A 25,380-nucleotide genomic window follows, 5' to 3' on the forward strand; every position below is an offset into this window, starting at 1 on the left:
ATATAGCCCAGAAGAAGCGTATAGTATAGCTTTTATTTTGGAAAGAGCCATTTTTCTGTAATAAACTCTCTTTTCCAAAGATGAGTGATTCCTCAATCAGATACAGGGCTTGCAAAATCGCTAGAGAGCGACAGCACTGATTGGTGAGTGATGATAATTTGTGCACCAATTCCTCTGACATTGTCTTATCAATCGTTAGCTTACTATGCAAACATGACAAGTGAAATCTCCTGCAGCAAGCTTAAACATATGAGAGGTTGATCGCGCAGAGAATCGCTGACCGTTATGTGTGTGTGTGTAAAAGCAGCAGGATATATATTTTAGTTCTGCTGAGCCAAATAAGACAGGTCAGGGTGAAGAAGTGACAGCCAAAGAAAAGCTTACCACAAAACGGAAAAGTTATGACAAATCAGACTATAAGGCAAAAAGAAAGTGCAGCTTTATGGTTTCATGGACAAAAGAATTTCTGTGGCTGCAATATGACGAGCTATATAACCGGGGCTGCACATAAGTGGTCCGCAGGTGCGCATTCGCTGTCAAAAAAAAAAAAAAAAGAACGCGCACAAGATATGAAGTTGCAACGCACGTTTGCATACATAAGATTTTCTAGAGGAGGACAGACATTTGTTTAAAACTCTTAAAGATGTCGAAGAAGCTCCTTTAAGCAATTACTGTGATGTTCCTCCACCTCCAAAGAAATGTCAGAAGGAGTCCGAACCACAAAAGAAGCACGTATTCTCGGAAAAGTGGTTGCAGGAGGTGAGCTGGCTTCAAACAAATGATGAACGCACAGAGATGTGGTGCGGAATGTGCCGTGAAAATCCCACTCTAGCGGACAAAAACAGTGCTTTGAAACTTCTTATCTGGTGCGCGTCTTTTATTTTGACAGCGAATGCGCACATGCGGACCACTTATGTGCACCCGTGTAAATAACATAATGTTCTGCCAGGTGTGTTGTTGGTTTTCTCTCGATTTCTGAGTCGACAAGCGCCTTTGTTACTGGGACCAGTCATTTTAAGAAAGGCCCCCATTAGAACCCATGAGAAATCCAAGAAATGCATTATTGCTCAGTCTGCAATATCTTTCCCAGAACAAACACCAATTGCAAATAACATACTCAAAATAAACCTGAAAAATCTGTTTAGAACAGCGTACTATGTTGCAAAGAGTGAACTACCACTGGCAAAATTTAGCAGTCTTTGCAAACTTCAAAAAGCAAATGGCCTAGATCTTGGTTCCACTTGTCTCTTACCCGTGACTTCAGTGGAAATTTCAAATTCAGGATCTGACACAGACTGATTCATGTCCTACACAGTTCTTACAAGTTCATAGAAATTTCTGTTCAATTAGAACCAAGTATTTGAGTTGATGATTGTAATTTTTATACAATGTTGTAATTTGTTTTTCAACAATTTTTTGATTAATGTTTTGTTTCCTTTACAATATTATACATTAAAGTATAATATTGTAAAGGAAACAAAACAGGAAACAAAACATCAATCAAAAAATTGCTCTCTTTTTTATTCGGGCTACTTACATTTATTTTGGGCTACTAAAAACTGAAGAGTCCCTGCCCGAAGGGCTACCAGGGATTTTGAAATTTTGAGAGCCCTGAGATATATTTATTTTTTTAATTACTTTTGTTTCAGCAACATTAAATTTAAAAACTGTACTTTTGAGTTAAAATATATATTTATAATTTTAATAAATGACAAATTAAAAAGGCATTAACATTTTTTTTTGTATCGAAAAAATATCGAACCATGACACCAAAGTATCGAACCGAACCGTGAATTTTGTGTATCGTTGCACCCCTAGTGTGTGTATGTATATATATATATATATATATATATATATATATATATATATATATATATATATATATAATGTGCAGTTTAAGTTATTTCAGTTAACTATTGTGCATTGCATTTGCCAAATTGGCCAAATGCAGGTACACACGAAGGTACTGCCAAAACTCTGGTGCCCACATGAAATAGAGAAGGAAGAGTCTGTATGTTCATTGTCCAGAACAAGAGGCCATTGTGTCCATCAGCAATATCCAGGTAGTGACTCAGCTGTAGCCCTGCTCTTCCCCACATCCTTCTTCTGCTTCTTATACTAAGCAGCAAAGAGTCCTCCATCTTCACAGTCTTCTTGATGTTTCTCACCAGGAGTCACAGATTGCTCTGACTTTGCAGGATCCGCAGCATCTTGCAGGATCAGATCTGGCAAAACAAATTAACAACAGCAAAAGAGTCTTTATTACAATTTTAGACAAAAAAAAATACAGAAAAAATATACACTATATTCAGTCTTTACCTTTAACTTTTAATGTCACTTCTGTCTTTATGTCACAACTGCCCAACACATGGTGTCCCAACCCACAACAGAGAAAATGCTGGATCCAAAGCAGCTGCTTTAAGGTACACTGGATGTGAAAAGGGAGCAGTGATCCCATCTTCTGCTCTAGCCATTTGCACACTGATAAAAATTCCAAGAAAGATGCTTGGAGACTCCCGACCAGACCATTCTCTGTTTTGATATAATTGTTCTGCAACATACTACCGGACTCTGTATTTTCTGTCAACTACTGGCAGAAAGTGTCGAAAATTCTTGTTTTCCACAATAGACAGTTTGCAACCAATATTCAAGTCACTTAATCATGCATTTGTGATAGCTTTCTGCTGTGGATGAGTCATGCTGTGCTGTCCAGCACAATTGTCCATAAACTGTGATATGGAAGGCTGTTCAGGTTCATTTGTGATCCTCTTTTTCATCTGGTATTCTTCAAATATGCTTTCAAAGGTGCAGCCATTCATGAATTGCATTTGACTTTAATTTGTTCCTACTAATCGGTAATAAATATTAACACTTAAACCCTCATAGTTTTCAGAAAATAAAAAATATAAAAACTATTTATTAAAACACTTTTCTAAAAACTCTGCATAAAATAAGATAACCTTTATTAGTCCCACGTGTGGGAAATTTGTTTTGTTCTAATGCGTTCTAATAAGCAATGTTTAGCGTCAATGTTAAGAATAACTGACATTTTCAAATAAACAACAGCTAATAATATAAGATCAAAGTATTTTATGTGATGTATTGACATAAATGACAGGAGAAAAATGATGCAAAAGTTACACACGGCCATGCATTAATTGCAAATTAAACACAGTGGTTTTGAATTTTGATGTGATGGTAAAATAAATATTTGTCAGTCTAAACTGTGTTAAATCTACGGGGTTAATGATGGGGAGGAGACGGAGACCAAGTTCCTCGAGTTCAGGTACAGAAACCCACTTTCCGAAACGGACCCTGCTCACCATTTACCGACAATTCTGAGCTACCAACTTGCATGTTATTCTTGGATGCGCTTGTAAGACCGGGTGTAAAATAGCATGACAAAAATATCATACATGTTGAAGCCAAACAGTATCATCAGCGTAGCCCGGAGAACAGTTGCTAATAAGATGAAGTTAGCTAAGTCAGCTATCTCATCATAGCAAAAGAATAGCACCATGGTACCGTTCTTTATGCAACTTCAAATGTTGGACAAAGTTGGAAGTTGTTCTATCTCTGTCAGTGATTCTCTTCTCGCAGGTTTTTCATATTACATTTCGTTTTTTGTTGACTACTTCGTAGTTTATGTACTTGGGAGCATTTTTGGATTGAGTGTTTTTTTGTTTTGTTTTTGTTTTGTTTTTTATCTGGTTAATTTGATTGGCTGTGTTACAGCTCACGCTCACATACGTACGGAGTGTGGTAAGAGTGAATGAACAAAATGAGTTAATGGTCCGCACTTTTTAAATAATATGTATGTTGAATTTTAGTCCCAAGTCATTCGTGTAAAGTCCAAGTCAAGTCACAAGTCTTATAACATTTTTTTAAGCCAAGTCTAAAGTCATACAATTAATGACTGGAGTCCAAGTCATGTGACTTGAGTCCTCACCTCTGCAATCACCTGATTTCAGTTTGCGTGTCAGAGGAGGAAAATAGCGCTGCAGTCTAGAGCCTGGACAGTTATTTTTTTAGTGCACAACAGGAAAAGATAAATGGTAAAGTGAAAGACTGCATCGAGGACAGGAAAAATTGCATCATGCTGCTAACACAACACGGTTTCAAGCATCTGCCCAGACAGCATGCTAACGCCAAGCTAGCCAAGAACCCACTGTGGTCAGATTTGTATTCCACTAAGAGACTGATCTTCGAGACATGTCTTCTCATTAGGGATTTGTCTTGGTGTGTGGGATGTTGCCTGGGGTTGATAGTGTTAAATAGTGATTATATGTGTTTCAGCTATTTTACAGAGTAACATGAATTTAATGTAATGTTACTCTGTGGAGTAAATAAGTCATATACTGCATTACGACCAGGGTAATATGTGAAATAATGACTTTTTTGAGTAAAGACTCTGATCACAACAAAGAGGGAAAATACCACAACAAACATGCGCAAACATTTGACCAACAGCATTAATGTAATTTCTGCATTGCTGCTTAAAGATACTGGTGACTCTGAAAACATACCCAATGAGAACTTAATCTATAAGTGATATTGCTAATGGAATAGGAATCGCTAAATTCTTATCAATTCCCATCCCTACAACCAGCAGCTTTAATCTCCATTAGAAGTTTGAAACACTGATTCATATCTGATTCTGAAATAAAGTAACAATATTACTGCTGTTACTAGGTAGGGAGGAGGCTCTGTTAGGGAGGTGCTGAGTTGCTGGGCTGGATTTAGACCTTCAGCAGGGGTCTGTACTGATAAGACTGGAAGAAAATAACACAGTGTGACGTCATTTTCAATACAGGGTAACGTTTCAAAAACAAAGATCACCTTGCATGGTGGATTGCCTGGGAATTTTCTGTAAAGATTGACTGTGATGGTCGTTATTAGATGTTAAGGACTGAGGTTGTGATCTCTGATTTGCCTATAATGTGTCTTACATACAAACCTCCTTTCGACTGGAATAATGAATCACAAGTCAACAAGGCAACCTCAGAGAGCACATAAATGGATTTTAATGGATTAGCTGTCAGCAGCACTAACTAGAAAAAAGGAGCAGAGAGTGTTTACTAATCATGATGGGCTGTGCTCTCCGTGCAGATATTAATAGCCACAAAGCAATGTCACTACCGAGGCCCCTGCCCCCATCCGTGGCTTTGTTTTCAGGCACATTCTTTCCATCTTTGCTTTTCTCCTAACCTACACTCTGAAAATAGAGGTGAGGCGCTTTTTTCACTTTTAGATTGACTTTGCTCGCTTCTCTCAGCACAACACAAGACAGCAGCTGCGTTTTCTGGCACATGATTAGGAGACTGAATTAAATAAACTCATGACACCGTGAAGGATTTCAGTCGAGAACGGGCCCTTGTGAGAGCACAAACATCTGAGATGAAACCATGCCGCGCTACTCCATACGCTGGCATTAAACGGCAGAAACGCGTGCGGATCTAATTTCAGGTCAAAAGACGTGGCCCTGAATATTATGAAAGCAGAAGAAATAGACAGATGGGAGTGATGGAGAGCAGGGGGAATTAAAGCGAGGGCCGGAAAGCTATTTCAGGGATGACGTGTGATGGAGTGACAACTGTTGCCCCCCTCCCCTTTATCCCTTGTCAGCCCCTGCTCTTTTTCTGCCTCTCTCTATCAAATCCCACTCTGCCTCCCTCTCTTAACCTTAGGCCCTTCAGTGCCCAGAACTTTTCCAACCACAGACCCATCTCTCCATCAGCTCTCTGAGTCTTATGATAAATTTAGAACAGTGTTCCCAATGAGCTGTGGCCTGTGTGACACGTGCCACCTCCCAACCACTGCATGGGACCGTATAGTATATAAGGGCCGTGGGTAAAGGGCTGCAAGAGATTGGGGGAAAAGGTTGATACTGCCTTACACAAACCAGAAAAAAAGAATAAATAGACAGACAGAAAAAGAAAGACAGTAAAGGTAGATAGAAGACCTGTGTGTGCAACTATAGCCGCAAGAAGAATCAACTCTCTCCGCCTCCCTCTTCTCTCCTTTTCACTCCTCCTCTGCCTTACCCAGCACTTACAGCCATCCATGAGTGTAACCAACTCCTCTGCCTATCGATCGGAGCGTAGTTTCCACCAGACTTCATCCTCAACTACGTCCTCTGGTAACCCATACATGGAGAAGAGCCGGGGACTATTTGCTGAGGACTTTGGCTCGTTCATGAGGCCTGGGAGCGACTCCTTGGGTTTTTCCAGTAAGTTGGAAGCAAATTTAAGGTCTCTGGCATTCGTTTTGTAAACAAAAGAGGTAAAAAATTAATAGTAAAAGAGAGCGGAAGGAACAGCTTTGACGGCAAAGATGATTTATGCCCGCTTGAATGCGATTTGTGTACAGTGGTGTGTTTTTGTTCAAGGAGTGATACTGATAACATATCTTCAGAGGAAGACTATGGTGTGGCTGATCTGTGTGTGGACAGATGTTTCTTTAAGGGAAACTGTAGCCAAGGTGCTGAAAGAATAAACAGAACGGACTCCATTTTTGGACATGTATTTACTCTTTTTTTAAAAGATTTATTAGGAATTTACATATGTGTTTAAAACGGAGGGTTGAGGAGATTTTTTTCTTCACACAGCCTGGTTCATCTACAGGCTCAGTATCTCAGTGTCCACTTGGTGTGAAGTGCTCCGTATCACTTTGCTGCTGGTCCACGCAGACGCGTGTATGTGTGAAATCTGATCTTTAAATGGTCCATGTGCTCCTATGTGTCAGGGGCAGAGCAGCATTGTTTTGGAGCCATGGTTGGTGCTGTAATAGGTGCAGCAGATAAGATGTGAGGTGGGCGCTGCTGAGAAGAAAGCAACGCAATCACACACACACATGCAAGCACACACAGAGTACGTGCAAACCTGGGAATGCTGGACTAACTGCCAACAGTGTGACATCACACACTGAGTATCTGGGATGACGCCTGCATGAGAAATGACCAGATGGTTGCCCAGTGACCAGTGCGCACACACACACACCACAGTGAGGTGAGGTCACATAATTAAGCTAACCTATACGTGAAGTCAGAGCTAATATCACTCACACACACTCGTTTCCAGTCTGCTGCCGTGTGTGTGAGGTCATGCACCACGCAGGCTTTCAGTGAGCTCAGACTCCACAGGGACAGAGAATAAATCACGCTTTTTTCCTGGACCGACTCACCTATCAGTCCTAGGATATTTAACCGGGACTACAGCTGTGCCTCTTGACAGTTCTTAAAGTCACACCGGGCACGGATTGAATGATTATGCCATGTGGAAGATTCACAGGAGTGACAAAGCCACAAACCATATGTCGGCTGTCGGTTTTCTTGCCTCCAAACTGTTCTCAGAAAACTTTAGTCAGCTGGAAACAAAAAAAAAACAAAAATCAACTTCTGGTTAACTCATCACGCTGCTTATTGAACAACCGAGGAGAGAAAGTCATTAACTCAGCAGCTAAAAAGTCAGATATGTTCTCCAAAGAGGTGGTGCAGACCCAAACAGAGCAAAAATGGAAGTGAATATAGAATATGGATGAATGTGGACAGATTAATGATCTGTTTCTTCATGTCTGCTGACTGCCCATAATGTGAGCCAAATTTCAAAACACAGTTAATTTTTACCCCAATTTTTACACCTCGTCAACTAATCACCATTATTACTCATCATATTTTTTGAGCTTGTATATGAATATGAACAACAAGAGCTTAAAAAAAAGGTTTGGGAATTACAAAAGAAACATACAACAAGGGAGTGTAACTGATTTCTATTCGACTCCTCAAAGCACTTCACACAACACCCATCATTCACAAAAGCACTTTCGTCAAAGTGCTTTCTATCGAACAGACAACTTGAGGTTTTAGTATGTTGCCCAAGGGTACTTCAGCATGCAGAGGCCAAGAGTTGGACCACAAACCTACAGCCAACCCAAGCTTATAACACTTGGTATTCCTAATCAGTCTCCCATCCAAGTACTAACCAGGCCCAACCCTGCTTAGCTTTCAAGTTCAGACGAGGGCATGCTAAGTTTGGTAAGCATGCAGCACAGATGCTAGCTCAGATTCATTTAACCATGGAAAACAGATGATCCTCTGAACTGTAATAATTAAGGTGCTTGTGCATCTTTTGTCTCTATTCAATCCATTAAATCGACAATAAAATCCATGTTTGCCCAGAATGTGTGGAATAGAAGGTGTGTCATGCTGTTGAAGCAAAAGCAGAGATTCTGATCATGTCTAAAAATGGATTTTGGTGAATACACACAACTGCAGATCCCTCACTCAAATGAGTGTGTGTAGCCCATCCTTAATGAAGCACCACCTGCAGGTACTCCAGTGATGAACAGCACACGGTTCTCAGACTGGTGGGTTTATTCACACAGGAAGTATTGAAGATGAAAATCTGTGAACGTTAACTGTGCGAGATATATGTACTTTGCACAGTTAATTGTAGCTTCCCGATTCATCATTTGTGCTCTAACATCCTTTCATCGTCTTGGCCGTGGGTTTAGGTGGAGCTGGAAATATCAAGACTCTTGACGATTCGTACCAGTTCACAGTTGACGTGCGAGATTTCTCCCCTGAAGACATCATCGTCACCACATCCAACAACCAGATAGAAGTCCGTGCGGAAAAGGTGGGTGGGAGGTGTTGAAACAAAAGGGGTTAATGTGAGCCAAATAAACCCTAACCAAGCATCCATCTCCACAATACATCGCATGAATCTCTAAAGCTTTCTGTTTTGGCAGTTGGCCCAGGACGGTTCAGTGATGAACACTTTCACCCACAAGTGCCAGCTACCCGAGGACGTGGATCCCACCTCAGTGACATCATCATTGGGCACCGAGGGGACCCTCACGGTCCGGGCACGGCGAAATCCAGCCAAGCATGAGCTCGTACAGACCTTCCGCACCGAGATCAAAATCTAGAGACGGTCCGATCCGTCACTTCCTGTGATTTCATACCATTTCCTGTGCTTCTTATCCTCACTGTCATCATTCAGTTTTAGAGAGCTGACACTGTGCTCTGTGTGACACAATGCCACTCTGTTGCTGCTCATTTATGTGTGTGAGTTAGCTCATCCCGCACATACACAACGGGACATACACATTAATTTAAGGAGACACAAGGGCTTGGAGCACCATTTTGCACAAAGATGTAGACACACAACCCATCAGTTAACTTCTCCCCTACCCCTCCCAGTGTTATTCTAAAACTTACCGGTCACTTCTAAAGATGATAAGTTATTGTATAATATTATTTGTGTGAATAAAATGATACTGCTTTGACAATAAGCCATCCTGCTCTGTAGAATGCTTTTTATGAACTTCTGATTTTACAAATTATTGACAGGAAATACGAGTTGGCAGTTTAAGAGATTTATTTGTTTATTTACTCGTATTGTTTCAGTTTTGACAGAACTGGAGAAATTTTCTGTGGAGACTTATCACCATCCTTGGTATGACTTGCCTTAAACCACTGTTTTGTTAACCATCTTTGGAATAAAAATCTGCGTAAACCTTGAGCACCACAAGGCAAACTACCCTTGAAATCAATATGAAACGGATTTCGCATTCAGTAGGTGCACAGAGGTGTATATACAAAGGTGCTTCTATTCAGTCTTTTGTGCGTGGGAGCATTATGAACCATCCTGTCCTCCTTTCAGGAGAATAGGGTTTCAAAGGAGGTATTCTCCAATATAATTTGGAAGTCATTGTTGTTTATAATTTCCTCCACTGTACGTGAGCTATGCAGTGGCTTTTTCCTTAGAAATATACAGGAGCATTACTTTTATCCTTGTATTAATATACTTTTTGTATCGCAGAAAATTAATTTCTCCTTGTTCTTTCAGTTTTCCGATGATTTAAGACAAGGACCTCTTCTGATTGTATAAAATAAAGCCTAAAGATATAGCTCATTTTAGCACGCAGGGATTCAGTTTGAAATTTGTGATTATTAAGTTAGACTTAGAGCGCTTATTTACACACTACACGTGCCTGTAATGACAAACTATTCTATTACAAATCCATTTTAGCTCCACTGTGTTATGAAGGTATCAGCTTTGCACATTATGTAACTTGGGTGTATCGCGACACCGCGTGGCCTCTGTCGGCAAAACATTGGTTCCCACTGCGCGTGCTCCAGCGATACATCCGGCCGGTCCCTATCAATCGATCAGAGAGAGGAAGATGGCGTTGGATGGAGTGAGCGGGGTATGATCGATCACCGAAAAACTCGATTGGGTTCGTTTTTCCCAACTGAGCCAAAAACTCCGTAAGACCGCTTGGACCAGCAGTTTCAAGCCCGAGTGAAGACGAGATAACAAGGAGGTAAATCGGAAGTTGGTTTCTGTTAAAATGGCGCTTCTTAAAAAACCGAAACGAACAGGCTAGCTGTGGAAACAACAAGAGGGGAGGCCGGACTCGCAGCTCCGCCATCTTGTTCCCTCACCACACGCATGTAGGCATGCTAAATTAATCCCTGATAACAAAGCTGCAAGGATTGAGGAATTGCAATCGATATATTGCACCGTCAAACCACGCTGTCAAAACTTGTGGAGAAACTGACGTTCAAGTTAAAAAAAAGAAAAAGAAGAGAGAATTAAAAATAGCTGCACAGCCAGCGGGACACGAGATTACGCTTCATCCTTGCGTTAATGTCGTATCTCGCGGTTTAGTTGGCCTTTAGCATCTTTCGCGTTGCATTTCGGATTTAAGCTAGCAGTCATTTTGAGTGGTTGATTTTCAAAACGCCGTTTTTGTCCTTAAAAACACACACACGCAACATGTTTGTGAAGTTTGGTTCATAGGTTGCGTCCCATGGGACAGTTGTGAGTCTGGAGGAGATGTCATTATCTAACATAACAACTGAAACAAAGTACTTAGACATTACCAGTGGCAGCGTTGCTATAATTATTATAGTTTTATTACTGTTATTATTAATAATAATTTAGTTTAGATTTTATTATATTAGTTTAGTTTTTATTGGTTTCAGTTTTCATTTTGCTATTGGTTATTACTTATGCCAAATGCCAGAGCCAAAATTTTACCTCATCAACCAGTTTGTGCCAAAATTCTAACAGATTAACACATACCATATTTATTTATGTTTCCTCTGTTATTTTCCAAATTCCAAAAATAGTTTTAGTTAGTTTACCCCTTTTCATGGTCTAGGCTTTATTTTTATTTATCTAACTAGAATATTTTTCAAAGCTAGTTTTAGCTTTTGTTTAGTTTTAGTTAACAATGATAGCCGTGGTTATAGTCCAAAGGAAGACACAAATTAGTGTGAGGAATACAATTGCTGTTATTAAAACTGCTTGTGAAACAACACATACACAGTTAAAAAACTGATTTAGCTTGTTGGACGCTAACTTTAATACATCTCTGTGCTGATACATTGTAAAAGGGGTAATTGTGAAATTAAAATGAACACAACTTTCCAGTTTTAAATAAGGATAATAAATAATGTAATGGTGTAATGTGACATATAGTCTAGACACAGAATTTATACTTCATTATAGCTCATTATATCTTATTTCTGTTGACTTATATTAATTTGTAATGTATAGGTTTAGTTTTAAGGCTGATACATCTATTTTTCTGAAAGCAATCATCCCCTAATATTGACTGACCGCAGTCAGTCAATAATAAAACTACTATGCTGTCGGAGGATGCATAATTATATCAGAGGTGAAGAATGCAGACACAGATTTAACCTGACCATCACAGCCTTTTCAAGCTTCCTCGTGCTCCACATTTCATCCGTTTTATCCACAGAGCTTGTCCTTCAGGACGATGGAGTTCCCGTGGCACAGTGGGAAAGTTCTGGAGCAGCTTAACCGGCAGCGCAAGCAGGGCCTGCTGTGTGACTGCACCTTTGTCGTGGACGGTGTGGACTTCAAGGCCCACAAGGCTGTGCTGGCTGCCTGCAGCGTGTACTTCCGCACCCTCTTTCTGGACCAGAAGGATGTGGTACATCTGGACATTAGCAATGCAGCAGGTCGGTCCCCGTCAGGTTATGTGCTCTACCCTATCTCTGCCTCGTCTCTGCTGTCTAACTGGATGTGTTGTTTTGATGAATGTCGTTTCAGGCTTGGGTCAGGTCCTGGATTTTATGTACACTGCAAAGCTGACTTTAAATCTGCAGAATGTAGAAGACGTGCTGTCGGTAGCTCACTTTTTACAGATGCAAGAAATCGTGAATGCGTGTTCTGCGTACCAGTCGTTGTCAAATCCAGCCCCGTCCGTCATAACACTGGATTTTGCTGTTGGTGAGTCAGGTCCTCGGTGAATACTCGTGTCTGTACCCTTTTTTTCTTTATTTCAGATAAATTGTCATTGCCCTCAGCTAATCCGTCCATGCCTTGATTCTTCAAATGAATCATCAGGTTGCTTTGTATTAAATTTGTCAACCAATTTTACCGTCACTTTTCATAGCATGATGACAAACGTGTATTTCTGCTGTGTCCATGTTTGGCAGTAGTCCTAACAGATGCTGTTCTACATTAAAAAAGATAAATGAAAAGTAATTAATACATATTTACCCGATTGTTGTTTTGTTGAGCTCATAACATGGTTCTTTATCTGTTCTTATTGGCATTCAGTTTGTTGAAAATGGAACACAGTCGTCATTGATTCTGCATTCTAATGTGTGAAATGTTGCTCCTGATAATTTCGATTTGATTTGATTTTAATTCTGTCTTTAACACACCAGATGAAAAAACAGGTGAAGGAGAGCAGAAAGAGGAAACTGACAGTCAGCTGTCAGATTTGGCATCACAAGCCGAGGAGTGCCCTCGTAGCATTCCCACAGAGGATAAAGAGACCATTCAAAGTCAGGACATTTTAGAGGAAGAGCTTTCTGCCAAAACACAGAAGCCTGTTTCTCAGCCGAAACCCACTAGAACCCACACAGGCCGCGGACGACCCCCAAAAACGTCCCACCTTCTGACTCAAAAGAAGACGTCTGTCAAGAACAAGGAAGAAAGTGGTGCATTAGACGCACCCGCCTTCCAGGACGACACCGCTGATGCCGACTACATACTGAGTAAATACATATTCATAGAAAGTCTTTTCAGTTATTTAATTATGATGTATGCTAGCATGTTTAAAGTTTGAAAGGATCCACATGATGCTAGTAGCTTTTTATTTGATGGCATTTGATATCTTGATATATTATTTTATCCATTATTAATGTTTTTAAGAAACGATAGGTTATATAAATAAATACATACATAAATGTTTAAAATCAAGAGTTAAATTCAATGGAAAGAACACAAATGATTGTGATGGCTTAACAAAGAAGTGTTTTCGTTTTTTATTTTATTGTTTTTATTAGAATCACCATTAAAATCTGCTGGCAGTTCGCCTTATATGAGCTCCCGCGGGAGGAGAATCAGAAAACCACCTCGACGAAACTTCCCACCTGGTGAGCGCTCTGTCCTGAAGGAACTTATGCAATGCCCCTTTCGTTTAAGCTTCCCACTGGACAAACTCTGTGCAGAGGCAGGAAAAGCGAAGTCATTTAAAAACACCTCTAGATTCAGGTTGATTAGTGCTCGAATGATTATCTGAGTGTTGTTTTCCGCATTTTCACATTCCGTTTAAAATGCCAGAAATGTGATTAAAAACATGTATATTTCTTCAGCACCTTTCAAACACGCAGTCATTTCACATTAATCTAATAGGATTTAGAGCATTTGCTTTGTATTAGAATAAACACATTTCTTTAAAGGTTGCAGCAAACCTGCTTCTTGTATTTGTTTCATTGCTGATGGTGCTAGTTGTTGCCCCAGTTATAGCTGGTATGTCTGGAAGACGCAGTGGGGAACATTAACGTAAGAGTGACCTCTGTCTGATGTAAAGAATGTCATCACTTTAACAGACCGATGAAGCCAGCAATCCCATATCTCAAAAAGTCATTGCTATTCCCCGTCAAAGCTGTAGACAGTTTGTCATTTTCAGAGCTTTTCTGCTCTTGTTCTCCCAGACAATGACTCAGAGGATGAAGCCCCATCACAGGCAAAAACTGATAATAAGGTGGCAGAGCCAGCAGGGGTGGCTGAAGGGCAGGAAGAACACTCTTTGGAGACCGGCGATGTGGAGGCTGATGATATTGATGATAACGAGGATGGAGAGGAGGATGACGAGATAAGTCAGCAAATGGAAGGAGACAGCCCAAGCAGCGAGAGAGATGGAAGACAAGCTCAGTCAGCGTGCATGAGCAGCCGATCTGAATCAAAGCCTTACAGCTCCGTGACACACAAATGTGAGGTGAGGGATTTGTGGGACGGCCTAAGTTGCGCTGTGCCTGCTTTTCCTGCTCTGGTCTGCAGGCTCTGAAGATATAAATGTCAATGCTGGGAGCTTTCATGAAAAGCTGGGCATCATAGATGCTTTTATGCAAATGTTGGTCACATTTGCATGCATATCTTTGCATTAAAAGGCTTCACGATATATTTTCCTCTTTTTAGGACTGCGGGAAGAAATTCACCCACACGGGCAATTTCAAGAGGCACATGCGTATTCACACTGGAGAGAAGCCCTTCAGCTGCCGGGACTGCAACAAGGCTTTCTCTGACCCCGCAGCTTGTAAAGCCCATGAGAAAACACACAGGTGGATGGCTTTTCCTTTTCCTTTTCATATTCATTTAGTGTATCTTTGCATACTTCTGCAGAGGGCTTAATTAAAGTGAGCTGTCGTTGACTCCTAGCCCCCTGAAGCCGTACTGCTGCTCTACTTGCGGAAAGAGCTACCGTCAGATCAGTCTGCTCAACCTGCATCGCAAACGTCACACAGGGGAAGCGCGGTACAGCTGTGAAGTTTGTGGCAAGCTTTTCACCACTTCGGGCAATCTGAAGCGCCACCAGCTGGTGCACAGCGGCGAGAAGCCATACCACTGCGACTACTGCGAGAAGGCTTTCTCTGACCCCACGGCCAAGATGCGACATCTGGAGACACATGACACAGAGAAGGGCAACAAGTGTCCACACTGCGACAAACGCTTCAACCAGGTACCCTTGGAAAGGTTTGGCTTTTCTGTGGACAAATATAAACACGATGAATGAATAACATGATTCCAGGCAACACTATTTTTAATTGAAAAATCTTAGCTGGATAGTAATATTCACTGTTTGTATATGTATATATATATAACTCTGCCTCAAACCCCTTGGGAATGATATGTGTGTGTTCCTCAAACTAGGGTCCTCTTCCTGAGGCCCGTGAGTCTTATGAGTCTGGACAGAAGCCTCTGATGATGTGCCTGAAATGTGCTGGTACCACTCTTACAGTTTGGGGGTTACCACTTAGACCACTTTGGACTTTACCTTCCACACCCGCTTTTGCAGCTGGATGTGGGTGAGGGAAGGGAGATAGGAGAAAAACAACACGACTCTCTTTAGAACAACAGGTCAGGGTACAAATCCTCTGCAGGGCATGGATACAGTAAGGTTCCCCAGGCTAGATCCCTAGTTCTATCCAAACCTGCGCCAGAGAGACTTAACTAAAGTCATACTGGCTTGGCTGTCACCCCGGTTGAGCGCGCATATACTTAAGTGTCATTTAAGGAACATTTTTGTTGTTTTGTGTTTCCTCGTTAGGTTGGGAATCTAAAAGCTCATTTAAAAATCCACATTACAGACGGGCCTCTCAAGTGCAAAGAATGTGGCAAGCAGTTTACCACTTCAGGTAAAAAAAGAAGTAATAACAATGTTGCTTTTTTTCTCCCTGCATTTTTATTGTCACAGTGAATAAAACGCTCTCTGTTTCTTCATGAATACAAATTCTACCTGTCATATTGATCTTGAGAGAAATTAAGGACCAAAAAAATATCAAAACATACACCATTGATTTGTTATTTTATTTATTTATTTATTTTTGTACTTGCTAACAGAAACCTACTTTGCTCCTTTCCGTTAGTAGGTAGTGTTAGTCAGTGTTATTCAGTTTGAAAATGGTTTGGGATATACAAAAAACCCATTAAACTGCATGCAAGTACAACAAATGTTATATTTAGAGATTCAGTAATAATTATAATATCACTAATAATATTAAAATAATGATAAATACTATTAAAATAAAGTGTGATATCCAATAGTTAGACCATACATGAACAAAATTATTTAATTGCTTTTAGTTGGTGTGTTACTATGTAGAATTGTTTTTCTTCTTTGAGCCATTTGGTCTAATCTGTGTGTACTAATACCTTTTTAGGGAATCTGAAGAGGCACCTGCGGGTTCACAGCGGGGAGAAACCGTACGTCTGCGGGCACTGCCAGAGAGCTTTCAGTGATCCCGGAGCTCTGCAGCGGCATGAGCGCATCCATACAGGTACTCTGGGGATTCTGGGGAACTTATTTTCATTCTTCCATCTGAATCCCTGTGTGAATATTATCTACTTCCCACGATAGTGAAACAGTTATTTATATGTTGCAGGAGAGAAGCCCTGTGTCTGTATTATCTGTGGTAAAGCTTTCACTCAGGCCAGCTCCCTCATCGCTCATGTCCGCCAGCACACGGGAGAGAAGCCCTACGTCTGCGATCGCTGTGGTAAAAGGTCAGCACGGCACAGTGCTGCAATGATAGGCTCAGGTTTCAAACTCACTTGTAGCTGAGGTATAGAAACTGGCATTATTTAACAGGGATGTTTGAGAGGGGAATATTAAGTGTAGTTTAGAGGTTTTGACCTGTGTAGGCGGTAATGAGAATTGAAGATAATATAGATTTGTGGTCATTCTCAAAGGTCAAGTAACAGTGACCTGTTATAGTTCATTCAAATGATAGTGAGAGTACTGAGATTGACCAAATTAGAGATTAAAATACTGTTTAAAAGATTATTTTCTTATGAACAAAATGAATAAATGTGTCAGTAAAGTAGATGAGAGGAAATATCATATATATGTTTTTGTGCAGGTTTGTGCAGTCTAGTCAACTGGCCAATCACATTCGCCATCACGACAACGTCCGCCCGCACAAGTGTCAGATGTGCAACAAGGCATTTGTTAATGTGGGAGACCTGTCGAAGCACATCATCATTCACACAGGTGAAGAACAAATTTGTTACAAGGCTTTTTTTTGGGAGAGTGAGGGTTCACCTGTTGAGCAGCTAAGTCTCTGTTTCCCACCACATTTGTATCCATCCAGCAGAACTCTGATCTTTCACCGTCAATTGACTACTTATCTTTGTTTTGTTGTCTCAGGAGAGAAGCCGTTCCTGTGCGATAAATGTGGTCGGGGGTTCAATCGCGTGGACAATCTGCGCTCTCACGTCAAGACTGTGCACCAAGGCAAGGCCGGCATGAAGCGGCTGGTGGTGTCAGAGGGAAGCTCAGACGAGTTGGGTGATGGAGGAGCGGGGCCATGCACCTCTGACAGCGAGATCAACATCGTCACCGTCACCACGGAGGACATCGTCACACTGGCGACAGAGGCCCTGGCGGCCAGTTCTGTAGCTCAGCTGACAGGTCAGACTACATCTTCAAGGCTAGAATGTAATCAACAACACAGATGTTTGTAGATGGCTGTGAGGCACAGACGGTGACAATGTTTGTGTCTGTTAACAGTAGTTCCAGTGGCTGCTTCGGTTTCTGCAGATGAGACCGAAGCTCTGAAAGCTGAAATCACCAAGGCCGTGGAGAAAGTGCAAGAAGCAGGTAAGACCTGGCATTATAAAAACATGTAATGTTATGAATAGGGATGGGTACCGGTGTCCGGTGCCATGATGGCACCGGTTCTGACATAAACGGTAGTAACCAGACCGAAAAGCAGCGCACATTTCGGTGCTTTATTTCGGTGCTTTTTTTTCCTGAGCTGTGATACACTTCTAGCCAATCATTTTACGTTTCCGAGGATAGTAGGCGGGTCCAGGTACGTGCGTTCTTTTAGAGCAGAGCTACAGATTAAAAATGCCCAAGGCGAAGCGGTCAAAAGTCTGGCTGTACTTCACAGCAAAATATGCAAACTCAGCAGCCTGCAACAAGTTCTTTAAGGTGATACTGTGATACTGTCAAAGGAGGTAACACCTCAAATCCGATGAAACACCTGGCGACGCATAGCAGTTTTTTTTAAAAGCCCAGAAATGCGCCGTATGATAGCTTGCTGCGAGACCTCACACCGAGCACATCTACTGTGCGTGGGTTGCCTGTTATCGGACCCGGAGTTAGCAATATCCCCCAAAAACACGAAGAGGAGAGTCCTGGCCCCTAGCCCTGTCAGTGTAGCAGAAATGATGACGGATGATGATGGCAGCAGCAGCCGTTCTTCTCTGCGTGAGTAGCTTAATGTTGTTCGCGTGTAATTTACGTTTAGTAGGCTAACCACCTTATTACATTAATGCATGTAAGGTGAACTAGCAAACATCATCATAGCTACATGCGGCTGTCCTCTTGTTTGATGGCAGATACTCCCTTCACCCTGGCCAAAAAGGCCTAAAATGACCAAAGAAAAAGTGGAAAACAGTTAAACATGAGAGGTTTTGGACAAAGTTTGTGTTTTTTCCCATTGATTAAGCACTGCTTCCAGCCAAGAGTGATACCATATATGCCCCATAGCTGCAGAAAAGGCTAACATTGTTATCTTTTTACAAAAAACCAGCTGAACATGAGAGGTTTTTGCACCACTTTTGTGTTCTCCAGTCTTTAAGCACCGGTTTGAGCACCGTTTGAGCACCGGCACCGTTTCAAAAGTACCGATTTGGCACCGGTATCGGATAAAACCTAAACGATACCCATCCCTAGTTATGAATGACAACAAAATATCAGACATGGTTTGGGGGAGTAGCAGTATGGAGTGTTACGCTTATAAGCTGAAGTCCATTTATTGACCCTGAAAACAATAATCAGTAAAAGAAGCTGAATATGTACGTATGAGTATGTGAGACAGATTTTGAAGTACACAGCTACTTGCATAACCATCTAAATGGTCTCAATGAGAAGTATTATTACAGTACTGTAAACAGTACCGTAAACTTCATCAGAAGCCAGTTCCTTTTTCTTACACAGAACAGGACACAGATTGAAAAATGGTTCGTTTGTTCATGAAACCTTCTTCTCTTCTCAGATCCCAACACGCAGATTTTGTATGCTTGTGATTCGTGTGGCGATAAATTCTTGGATGCCAGCTCCTTAGCTCAGCACGTACGCATCCACACAGCTCAAGCCCTGGTCATGTTTCAGGCAGATTCCGACTTCTACCAGTACACCGCAGCCACCACTGCCGAGGGGGATTCCACTGCAACATGGCAACCCACACCCGAACAGGTCATCCACGAAGGAGAGCTAATCTTCCGTGCTCAGGTTGGAGAGGGAGAAACAGAGGACGGGATGATTGGAGAGGCGCAAGAACAAGAAGAATCAGAACAGGAAGTTCAGGAGAAGGTGGAGAATGGACAGGTGGAGACCACCACTGAGATCAAAACATATGAAAAAGATGTAGAGGAGGACAAGGAGCAGGAGATGGAGTGTGAGAGGCAGTCGTAGTGGGGCAGATTTGTTTAAAGTGTGTGTCATTTTGCTTGTAAATGAAATGAGATTTATACTGTATAAGGAGAAGTAAGAAATGAAGTGTGTTTATGAGTTTTGTTAAATATGAACTGGATTCATAACAGACACTGTTCCTGAAAAAAAATTCTTTCCAGATTTGTGATCAGTAATCATGTCCTGTTTTCAGCAAACAAGGTGAGATCTAGTAGTTTTTGTAAACGTTGAGAGGCGGTTATGCTACTTTGTGTAGTTTATTTTTAGACTTCAGTGTAGGACTGTGCTTCGTCCATTATATAAAACATTTTAAAGTCTGTCTTACCCAGTATAACTTAAAGAAAAGAATTCTATGTGATATTTTTCCCATTTTTATGATGAAATAATAATATAATCATTTTCTTTAAACATCCAAAATATTTTTCTTGTACTTAAAGTATTTTCATGCAGAGAATGTTACTCAAAGGCTATCTACATGAACATATATGAGTACTAAACTAAAGGACACTTGATGCCTTTTTACAGAAGCAAGGTGTTGTAAATCTTGTGTTTGGATAATATTTGTCATGTTACCTCTGAAAAGATTAGACTTGTGTACAGTGACGACAAACTGACAAATGTCACAAGACATTTTTGTGTCACTATTGATTTTTGTGTCATTAATTTGTCTGCAGAATGGATAAAACCCCTAATACTACTTTTACTGGAAGATGCCATCAGCTCAATAAAGAATTGCCACTGCTTGTGTTGTGCTCTTGTTTTTACTAAAAATAAATAAAAAGAATAACAAAGGCTTATGTGCCTTGCTTATTATTTAAAAACAGAAATAACTTAAATGACAGCTGAAAGGCATAATCCTTTAAGTCGTTTAAACGCCGTTTTTGTTGTAAATATTCAGTAAAAATGTGCATATTTATATTTCGATGCCTGGACTTACCTGTTTGCCAGGCTTACAATGAAGCTCTCACGCTATTGGTTGACTGGCAGTCAGAGCGACGCGTTCCGCTCTGTGATTGGCTGCCTCTTAGGGTCAGAGTTTAGTCAACTGCTAACGCTGACGTCGACTTCTGCAGCAAAATGGCGGCGCTGACAGCAGTCATGCAGACGAACCGGTCCGGTTCTTTATCATCGTCCAAAAAACGAACCGGAACGGTGTTAATGAGGCGGTTCAAGCTTTTGGACCATAGCGTCCTTTTATTGCTGTCGTTAGCCTCCGTGCTGCATTGTGCTTTGGCTGACGGTAAGACGTTGGTGCTGCTGGACAACCTCAACATCAAAGACACCCATTCAATCTTCTTCCGCAGTCTGGCAGGTCAGTATGATAATACTATTTTTTTGCAGCTTTACTTACTCTGCTATGCAGTCGTATATATGCCTCGTTTACCGGGCATCAGCAAGTTTTTGGCAGCTAACAAAAAGCCGCTGCTAGACCAGAAATTGATGCACGATAGCAAGAATGCTAACATTAGCTTAGCTGTAATGTGTTCGCGGTCCTAACGTAATTTGAGCCTCTTACAACTCAGTGTAATATAATAATATAGATGAAGATGTGCTCGATGCTGTTGTTGTTAAAATTATTTAAATAATACTATGCATTTCCGTGCATATTTGCATTTCCGCTCCTCTGTTCTTCTGGTTTGCTGGTAGGTACAGTAGTGGGAGAAATCCACTTTCCTGATTAGGCAACAGTCTTCAAAAGAGGAGTTCATACAGTTTGGGTTATTACTGTTTTAAGAAGACATGTAAAACAAAACGTTTTGTCTGAAGATACAACTTTTTGTAATACTCGGGGATATTGCATGCTTTTGTTAGAGATAACATCAGTGCTTGCACACCTTTGCTGTATCCTGTTGTAGTAAACATGTCCTAATTTTCAAAAACCACTGTGTTAAAACTTTAGCCTTAGTACAGCATTGTTACTGTTAATTATAATGCATCTGTCTTCTTCAGACCATGGATTTGACCTCACCTTCAAGACCGCTGATGATCCCTCCCTGTCGCTGATCAAATATGGCCAGTTCCTGTATGACCACTTAATTATCTTCTCACCATCAGTTGAAGGTGAGTTTCGCAGCGTTAAAACAAAAAATAAATAAATTGTGGCAGGTGATTTCTTCCTGAAGGTAAACACTTTTTTGTCATCCGCAGACTTTGGTGGAAATATAAATGTGGAGACTATTACATCCTTCATTGACGGTGGGGGCAATGTCCTGGTTGCTGCAAGTTCAGACATCGGTCAGTTGATTTATAACAGTGTTTGTTCAAGTCGTATATTATTTGAAATGTTTAAGTATGATCATTCAAGTATTTTTGTTTTGTTCTTGTTTCACAGGCGACCCTCTGAGGGAGCTGGGCAGTGAGTGTGGCATTGAGTTTGACGAGGAAAAGACTGCCGTCATTGATCATCACAACTATGATGTGTCTGATCCTGGAGAGGTAAATGGCTTGGCCTTTACACAGCTGCCATTTTATGTTTTGTTATGTTGTTGTAATTTGTGATCTTTTGTAACTCCAGCATACCCTGATTGTCGCTGACCCAGAGAACCTGCTGAAAGCTCCCACTATTGTCGGCAAACCCACCAAGAAACCTGTTTTATTCAAGGGTGTCGGGTAAGCACAGTGATTTTCACGCTGATGTGTAATAAATGATAAATTCATCCTTTTAGCTGGAGCAGAGACTTGTGTCAGAAGATGTAACAGATAGTGTTGTTAGATTTTTAGTCATTGTAAAAGATTAACTCCCATGCTCAGTGGAAAATATATTGAATGTGGCTCACTTCTTCCAGCATGGTGGCAGACCCAGACAACCCTCTTGTCCTGGACATCCTTACTGGGTCCTCCACCTCCTACTCCTTTTTCCCTGACAGACCCATCTCACAGGTAATACTGTTGACATGTCATGATAATGTCAGGTAATGAATTATGATTTATTCAGGACAAACTGTCCCGGGCATGATAAGTAGCCCTTTAAAATTAAAATTGTGTAGTAATGCTTTTGGAAGAAAAAGACAAGCTTATTGTGCACTACCTCATTTTCTCCGCGATGTATAACGTGGTCAAAGTTTCAGAACAAAGGGTGGAGCTAAAACTGCTTTGTTCAGGCAGAATGAACCACAGGGCAGCACCAAGCCCAGTATGAGATGATTAAGGATTATTTTCAACTATTTTTAACGCAAAATTACGCTGGTAGAGTCCAATAATAAACAAGTTGAGTTGAGATCCTTGTATAACTATTATTAGCCTGAATGGATATTCAGTTCACTTCAATTTGATTTTATTTATAGAGAGAATCAAATCACAACAACAGTCACCTCAAGGCATTTTATATTGTATTGTGAAGAGGAAAGCTCCAACAATCAGAAGACCTGCTATGAGCAAACACTTGATAGTGAGAAGAAAAACTTCTCGGTATCACCCCTTTTAACAGGACCAAACCTCATGCACAACCACGCTCAGGGAGGGGCAGCTATTGGCCATGACCGTTTGGGGACAGGAGGTACTAAGTTAATTTTACTTTTTTAATGTTGTTGTTGTTTTGTGTTTTTTTTTTTTTTTAAATGCTGTAGTACCCCCACGCTGTTGGCAAGAACACCCTGCTGATCGCTGGGCTCCAGGCTCGAAACAATGCCAGAGTGGTGTTTAGTGGCTCCTTGGACTTCTTCAGCGATGCCTTCTTCAACTCTGCAGTGCAGAAAGCCACACCAGGTTCACAGAGGTACTCCTGTCAGTGATGGCCTGGCTTGTTTTTCTTCCATGTGAATGTTACAAGTTCAAACACATTTACTGCAGATTTCTGCAAGTTTAGATGCTTAGAATGTGTTCCACTGAGTTTGCAGTTTAGTGCGTTTGACCTCCTAAAGCTAATCTGTAGGTGGAAAACAGCCTTAAAATGTAAGATTGTAATAACTAGTCACTGATATTAGATTTGGTTACAGATGTCAGTGTTCCCTGTCCTTGTGGGCTTTTTCAGGCACGAGCGGACAGGGAACATGGAGCTGGCCGAGGCTCTGTCTCGCTGGGTGTTCAAGGAGGCTGGAGTCCTCAGAGTGGGAGCTGTTACCCATCATCGCGTGGGGGAGACCGACGCCCCCACAGCATACACCATCACCGACCTCGTGGTGGGTCTTGTTGTCTGTTTGTTATCATCACCGTGAAGATATTTGTTTTTAATGCAGTGTCGCTCAATCACTGTAAACCCTTTTCATGCAGGAATACAGCATTGTCATTGAGATGTTGTCCGAGGGCCGTTGGATCCCATTCGACGGAGATGATATCCAGCTTGAGTTTGTGAGGATCGATCCCTTCGTCCGGACTTATCTCAAGAAAAATGGTATGGTATTGTATTATAGAATATATTTACATTCATTTACGTCTTGTTTACAACCTACATGTATTGTTTTTATGTTTGGCAGGATTGACTTCATATTCTCGTCATATTTACAAACTGCATTTATGATAAATGTTCCATTGTTGTTCAACTAGGAGGTAAATACAGTGTCCAGTTCAAGCTGCCTGATGTGTATGGAGTCTTCCAGTTCAAAGTGGACTATAACCGACTAGGATATACACATCTCTACTCCTCCACTCAGGCAAGTTCATCAGAAGTTCCCTCCTAAAGACTGAGTCATGTTGAGTTTATTTACTATAAGATAAATGTATAGAAATGGTAAATATGGAAAGTATTGCTCAATTAATCATCCTGGTTACTACCTCTGTTCTTTTATCAATCATTTGTTGTAATAGTAACATAGTAACCTATTAGTTGATGTGCTGTATGGCTTGCTAACTAATCCAGTTGTGTTTCTCCACCGTAGGTATCGGTGCGTCCTCTGCAGCACACCCAGTATGAGCGCTTCATCCCCTCAGCCTACCCATACTATGCCAGTGTCTTCTCCATGATGGCTGGACTCTTTGTCTTCAGCGTAGTTTTCCTCCACATGAAAGAGAAGGAGAAGTCTGACTAATACAGAATGCCAGTGGGGAAGAGAAAATAAGACTGGAAGTGAACTTGTGGTGTGAAGAGTGGAAATGAATGTCGTGATGGCTTGAGTCTTCATGCAGGGACTTGGACTGTTTCTGTTCTGTTATTGGGGAACTCACTTTGTCGGGGTCTGAGGGCCAAAAGAGGCCCTGACTGTAATGCAGTGATTGTGGGAGGTTTTTTTACACTTTGGAATCACTCAGTGGCCCTTGTCTGTTCAGAAGTCAGTCAGCGTTTGTTTAAAGTTGCTTTACAATTGATTAAATATTTCAAGTCAAACATTTGCTTAGAAATGGGGAAGAAATTTACAATAAAATTTGACCTGCATTGTTTTATTTTTCAGCCAGAAAAGTTTATTGTGGTAACTACATGCACTGATTATGGCAACAACTCGTTTGTTTGTTTTGATAAGATTAATGTGTTTCCAAATAAGTTGGAGTCATCTTAATAAAATATTGACATTCCACTCAATAGAAATGCCTGTTGTCTCTGTAACTTAACACGCAATAACGGTGTTCATTGAAATGTTACGAGTGGTTTGGTCCACTGAATGTGGAGCTGCTATGATTTGTGCTTAAGGCAAAATAAATGTTTAATGACACTCATTTTAATGTGCAGATACTTAACAAGAAGCGAAATGTGGGGAAAAGTAAAAATGAACAACTATCAAAACTCTAGATATTAAACAAACCTTAATCTTGATATGTGCACATTTTAAAAAAAGAGCCAGGGTGCTTTAGCATTTACCAAGATGAACAAGGTCTGAAGAAGAGCTGGAAACGCTGGGGAAAAAAAGTTTATGACTAAGTTAAAACAGTGGAGTCTTGTGCCGAATTCATCACTTCATTCAGATTAATTCAATCACACACTAATTTACATTGATATTGGGTTTTGGCACAATTCTGAGCATAAAATCTTTAAAT

At 40.9% G+C, this 25,380-nt stretch overlaps 3 protein-coding genes across 4 annotated transcripts; all 3 read left to right on the forward strand.

The window, feature by feature from the left end:
- Positions 1 to 5,811: 5,811 nt before the first annotated feature.
- Positions 5,812 to 9,680, forward strand: hspb7 (heat shock protein family, member 7 (cardiovascular)). Its single transcript, XM_080897949.1, has 3 exons — positions 5,812 to 6,229; positions 8,512 to 8,636; positions 8,749 to 9,680. The coding sequence occupies exons 1-3, from the start codon at positions 6,064 to 6,066 to the stop codon at positions 8,926 to 8,928; spliced, it is 471 nt and encodes a 156-aa protein (XP_080754075.1). The 5' UTR covers positions 5,812 to 6,063; the 3' UTR covers positions 8,929 to 9,680.
- Positions 9,681 to 10,161: 481 nt separating this feature from the next.
- zbtb17 (zinc finger and BTB domain containing 17) lies at positions 10,162 to 20,217 on the forward strand. Of its 2 annotated transcripts, none has more exons than XM_080897947.1 (15): positions 10,162 to 10,329; positions 11,779 to 12,001; positions 12,093 to 12,272; positions 12,716 to 13,048; positions 13,340 to 13,429; positions 13,991 to 14,274; positions 14,475 to 14,617; positions 14,715 to 15,015; positions 15,604 to 15,691; positions 16,217 to 16,333; positions 16,439 to 16,559; positions 16,916 to 17,046; positions 17,203 to 17,466; positions 17,566 to 17,655; positions 19,061 to 20,217. In XM_080897947.1, the coding sequence occupies exons 2-15, from the start codon at positions 11,797 to 11,799 to the stop codon at positions 19,477 to 19,479; spliced, it is 2,766 nt and encodes a 921-aa protein (XP_080754073.1). In that variant the 5' UTR covers positions 10,162 to 10,329; positions 11,779 to 11,796; the 3' UTR covers positions 19,480 to 20,217. The 2 variants fall into 2 exon arrangements, with proteins under 2 accessions (XP_080754073.1, XP_080754074.1); XM_080897948.1 differs by having other exon boundaries at positions 17,569 to 17,655.
- Positions 20,218 to 20,524: 307 nt separating this feature from the next.
- Positions 20,525 to 25,062, forward strand: ddost (dolichyl-diphosphooligosaccharide--protein glycosyltransferase subunit (non-catalytic)). Its single transcript, XM_080899753.1, has 11 exons — positions 20,525 to 20,788; positions 21,427 to 21,537; positions 21,625 to 21,711; positions 21,809 to 21,912; positions 21,992 to 22,086; positions 22,263 to 22,356; positions 23,043 to 23,191; positions 23,447 to 23,594; positions 23,686 to 23,806; positions 23,959 to 24,065; positions 24,291 to 25,062. Exons 1-11 carry the CDS (start codon positions 20,554 to 20,556, stop codon positions 24,438 to 24,440), a joined length of 1,401 nt encoding a protein of 466 aa, XP_080755879.1. The 5' UTR covers positions 20,525 to 20,553; the 3' UTR covers positions 24,441 to 25,062.
- The last annotated feature ends 318 nt before the right edge of the window (positions 25,063 to 25,380 follow it).

Source organism: Rhamphochromis sp. 'chilingali' (assembly GCF_963969265.1).
Source record: "Rhamphochromis sp. 'chilingali' genome assembly, chromosome: 12".
Taxonomy (NCBI): Eukaryota; Metazoa; Chordata; class Actinopteri; order Cichliformes; family Cichlidae; genus Rhamphochromis; species Rhamphochromis sp. 'chilingali'.

What these genes read in the sequence shown, in the direction of transcription:
- hspb7 (XM_080897949.1), top strand. Translation starts at nt 6,064, where the DNA reads ATGAGTGTAACCAACTCCTCTGCCTATCGATCGGAGCGTAGTTTCCAC. An exon ending in CGACTCCTTGGGTTTTTCCA is followed by an intron (nt 6,230 to 8,511) that starts GTAAGTTGGAAG and finishes CCGTGGGTTTAG; the next exon opens with GTGGAGCTGGAAATATCAAG. An exon ending in TAGAAGTCCGTGCGGAAAAG is followed by an intron (nt 8,637 to 8,748) that starts GTGGGTGGGAGG and finishes CTGTTTTGGCAG; the next exon opens with TTGGCCCAGGACGGTTCAGT.
- zbtb17 (XM_080897947.1), top strand. Translation starts at nt 11,797, where the DNA reads ATGGAGTTCCCGTGGCACAGTGGGAAAGTTCTGGAGCAGCTTAACCGG. An exon ending in AACACTGGATTTTGCTGTTG is followed by an intron (nt 12,273 to 12,715) that starts GTGAGTCAGGTC and finishes TTAACACACCAG; the next exon opens with ATGAAAAAACAGGTGAAGGA. An exon ending in TGATGCCGACTACATACTGA is followed by an intron (nt 13,049 to 13,339) that starts GTAAATACATAT and finishes TGTTTTTATTAG; the next exon opens with AATCACCATTAAAATCTGCT.
- ddost (XM_080899753.1), top strand. Translation starts at nt 20,554, where the DNA reads ATGGCGGCGCTGACAGCAGTCATGCAGACGAACCGGTCCGGTTCTTTA. An exon ending in GTTTTATTCAAGGGTGTCGG is followed by an intron (nt 22,087 to 22,262) that starts GTAAGCACAGTG and finishes CACTTCTTCCAG; the next exon opens with CATGGTGGCAGACCCAGACA. An exon ending in ACACCATCACCGACCTCGTG is followed by an intron (nt 23,595 to 23,685) that starts GTGGGTCTTGTT and finishes CTTTTCATGCAG; the next exon opens with GAATACAGCATTGTCATTGA.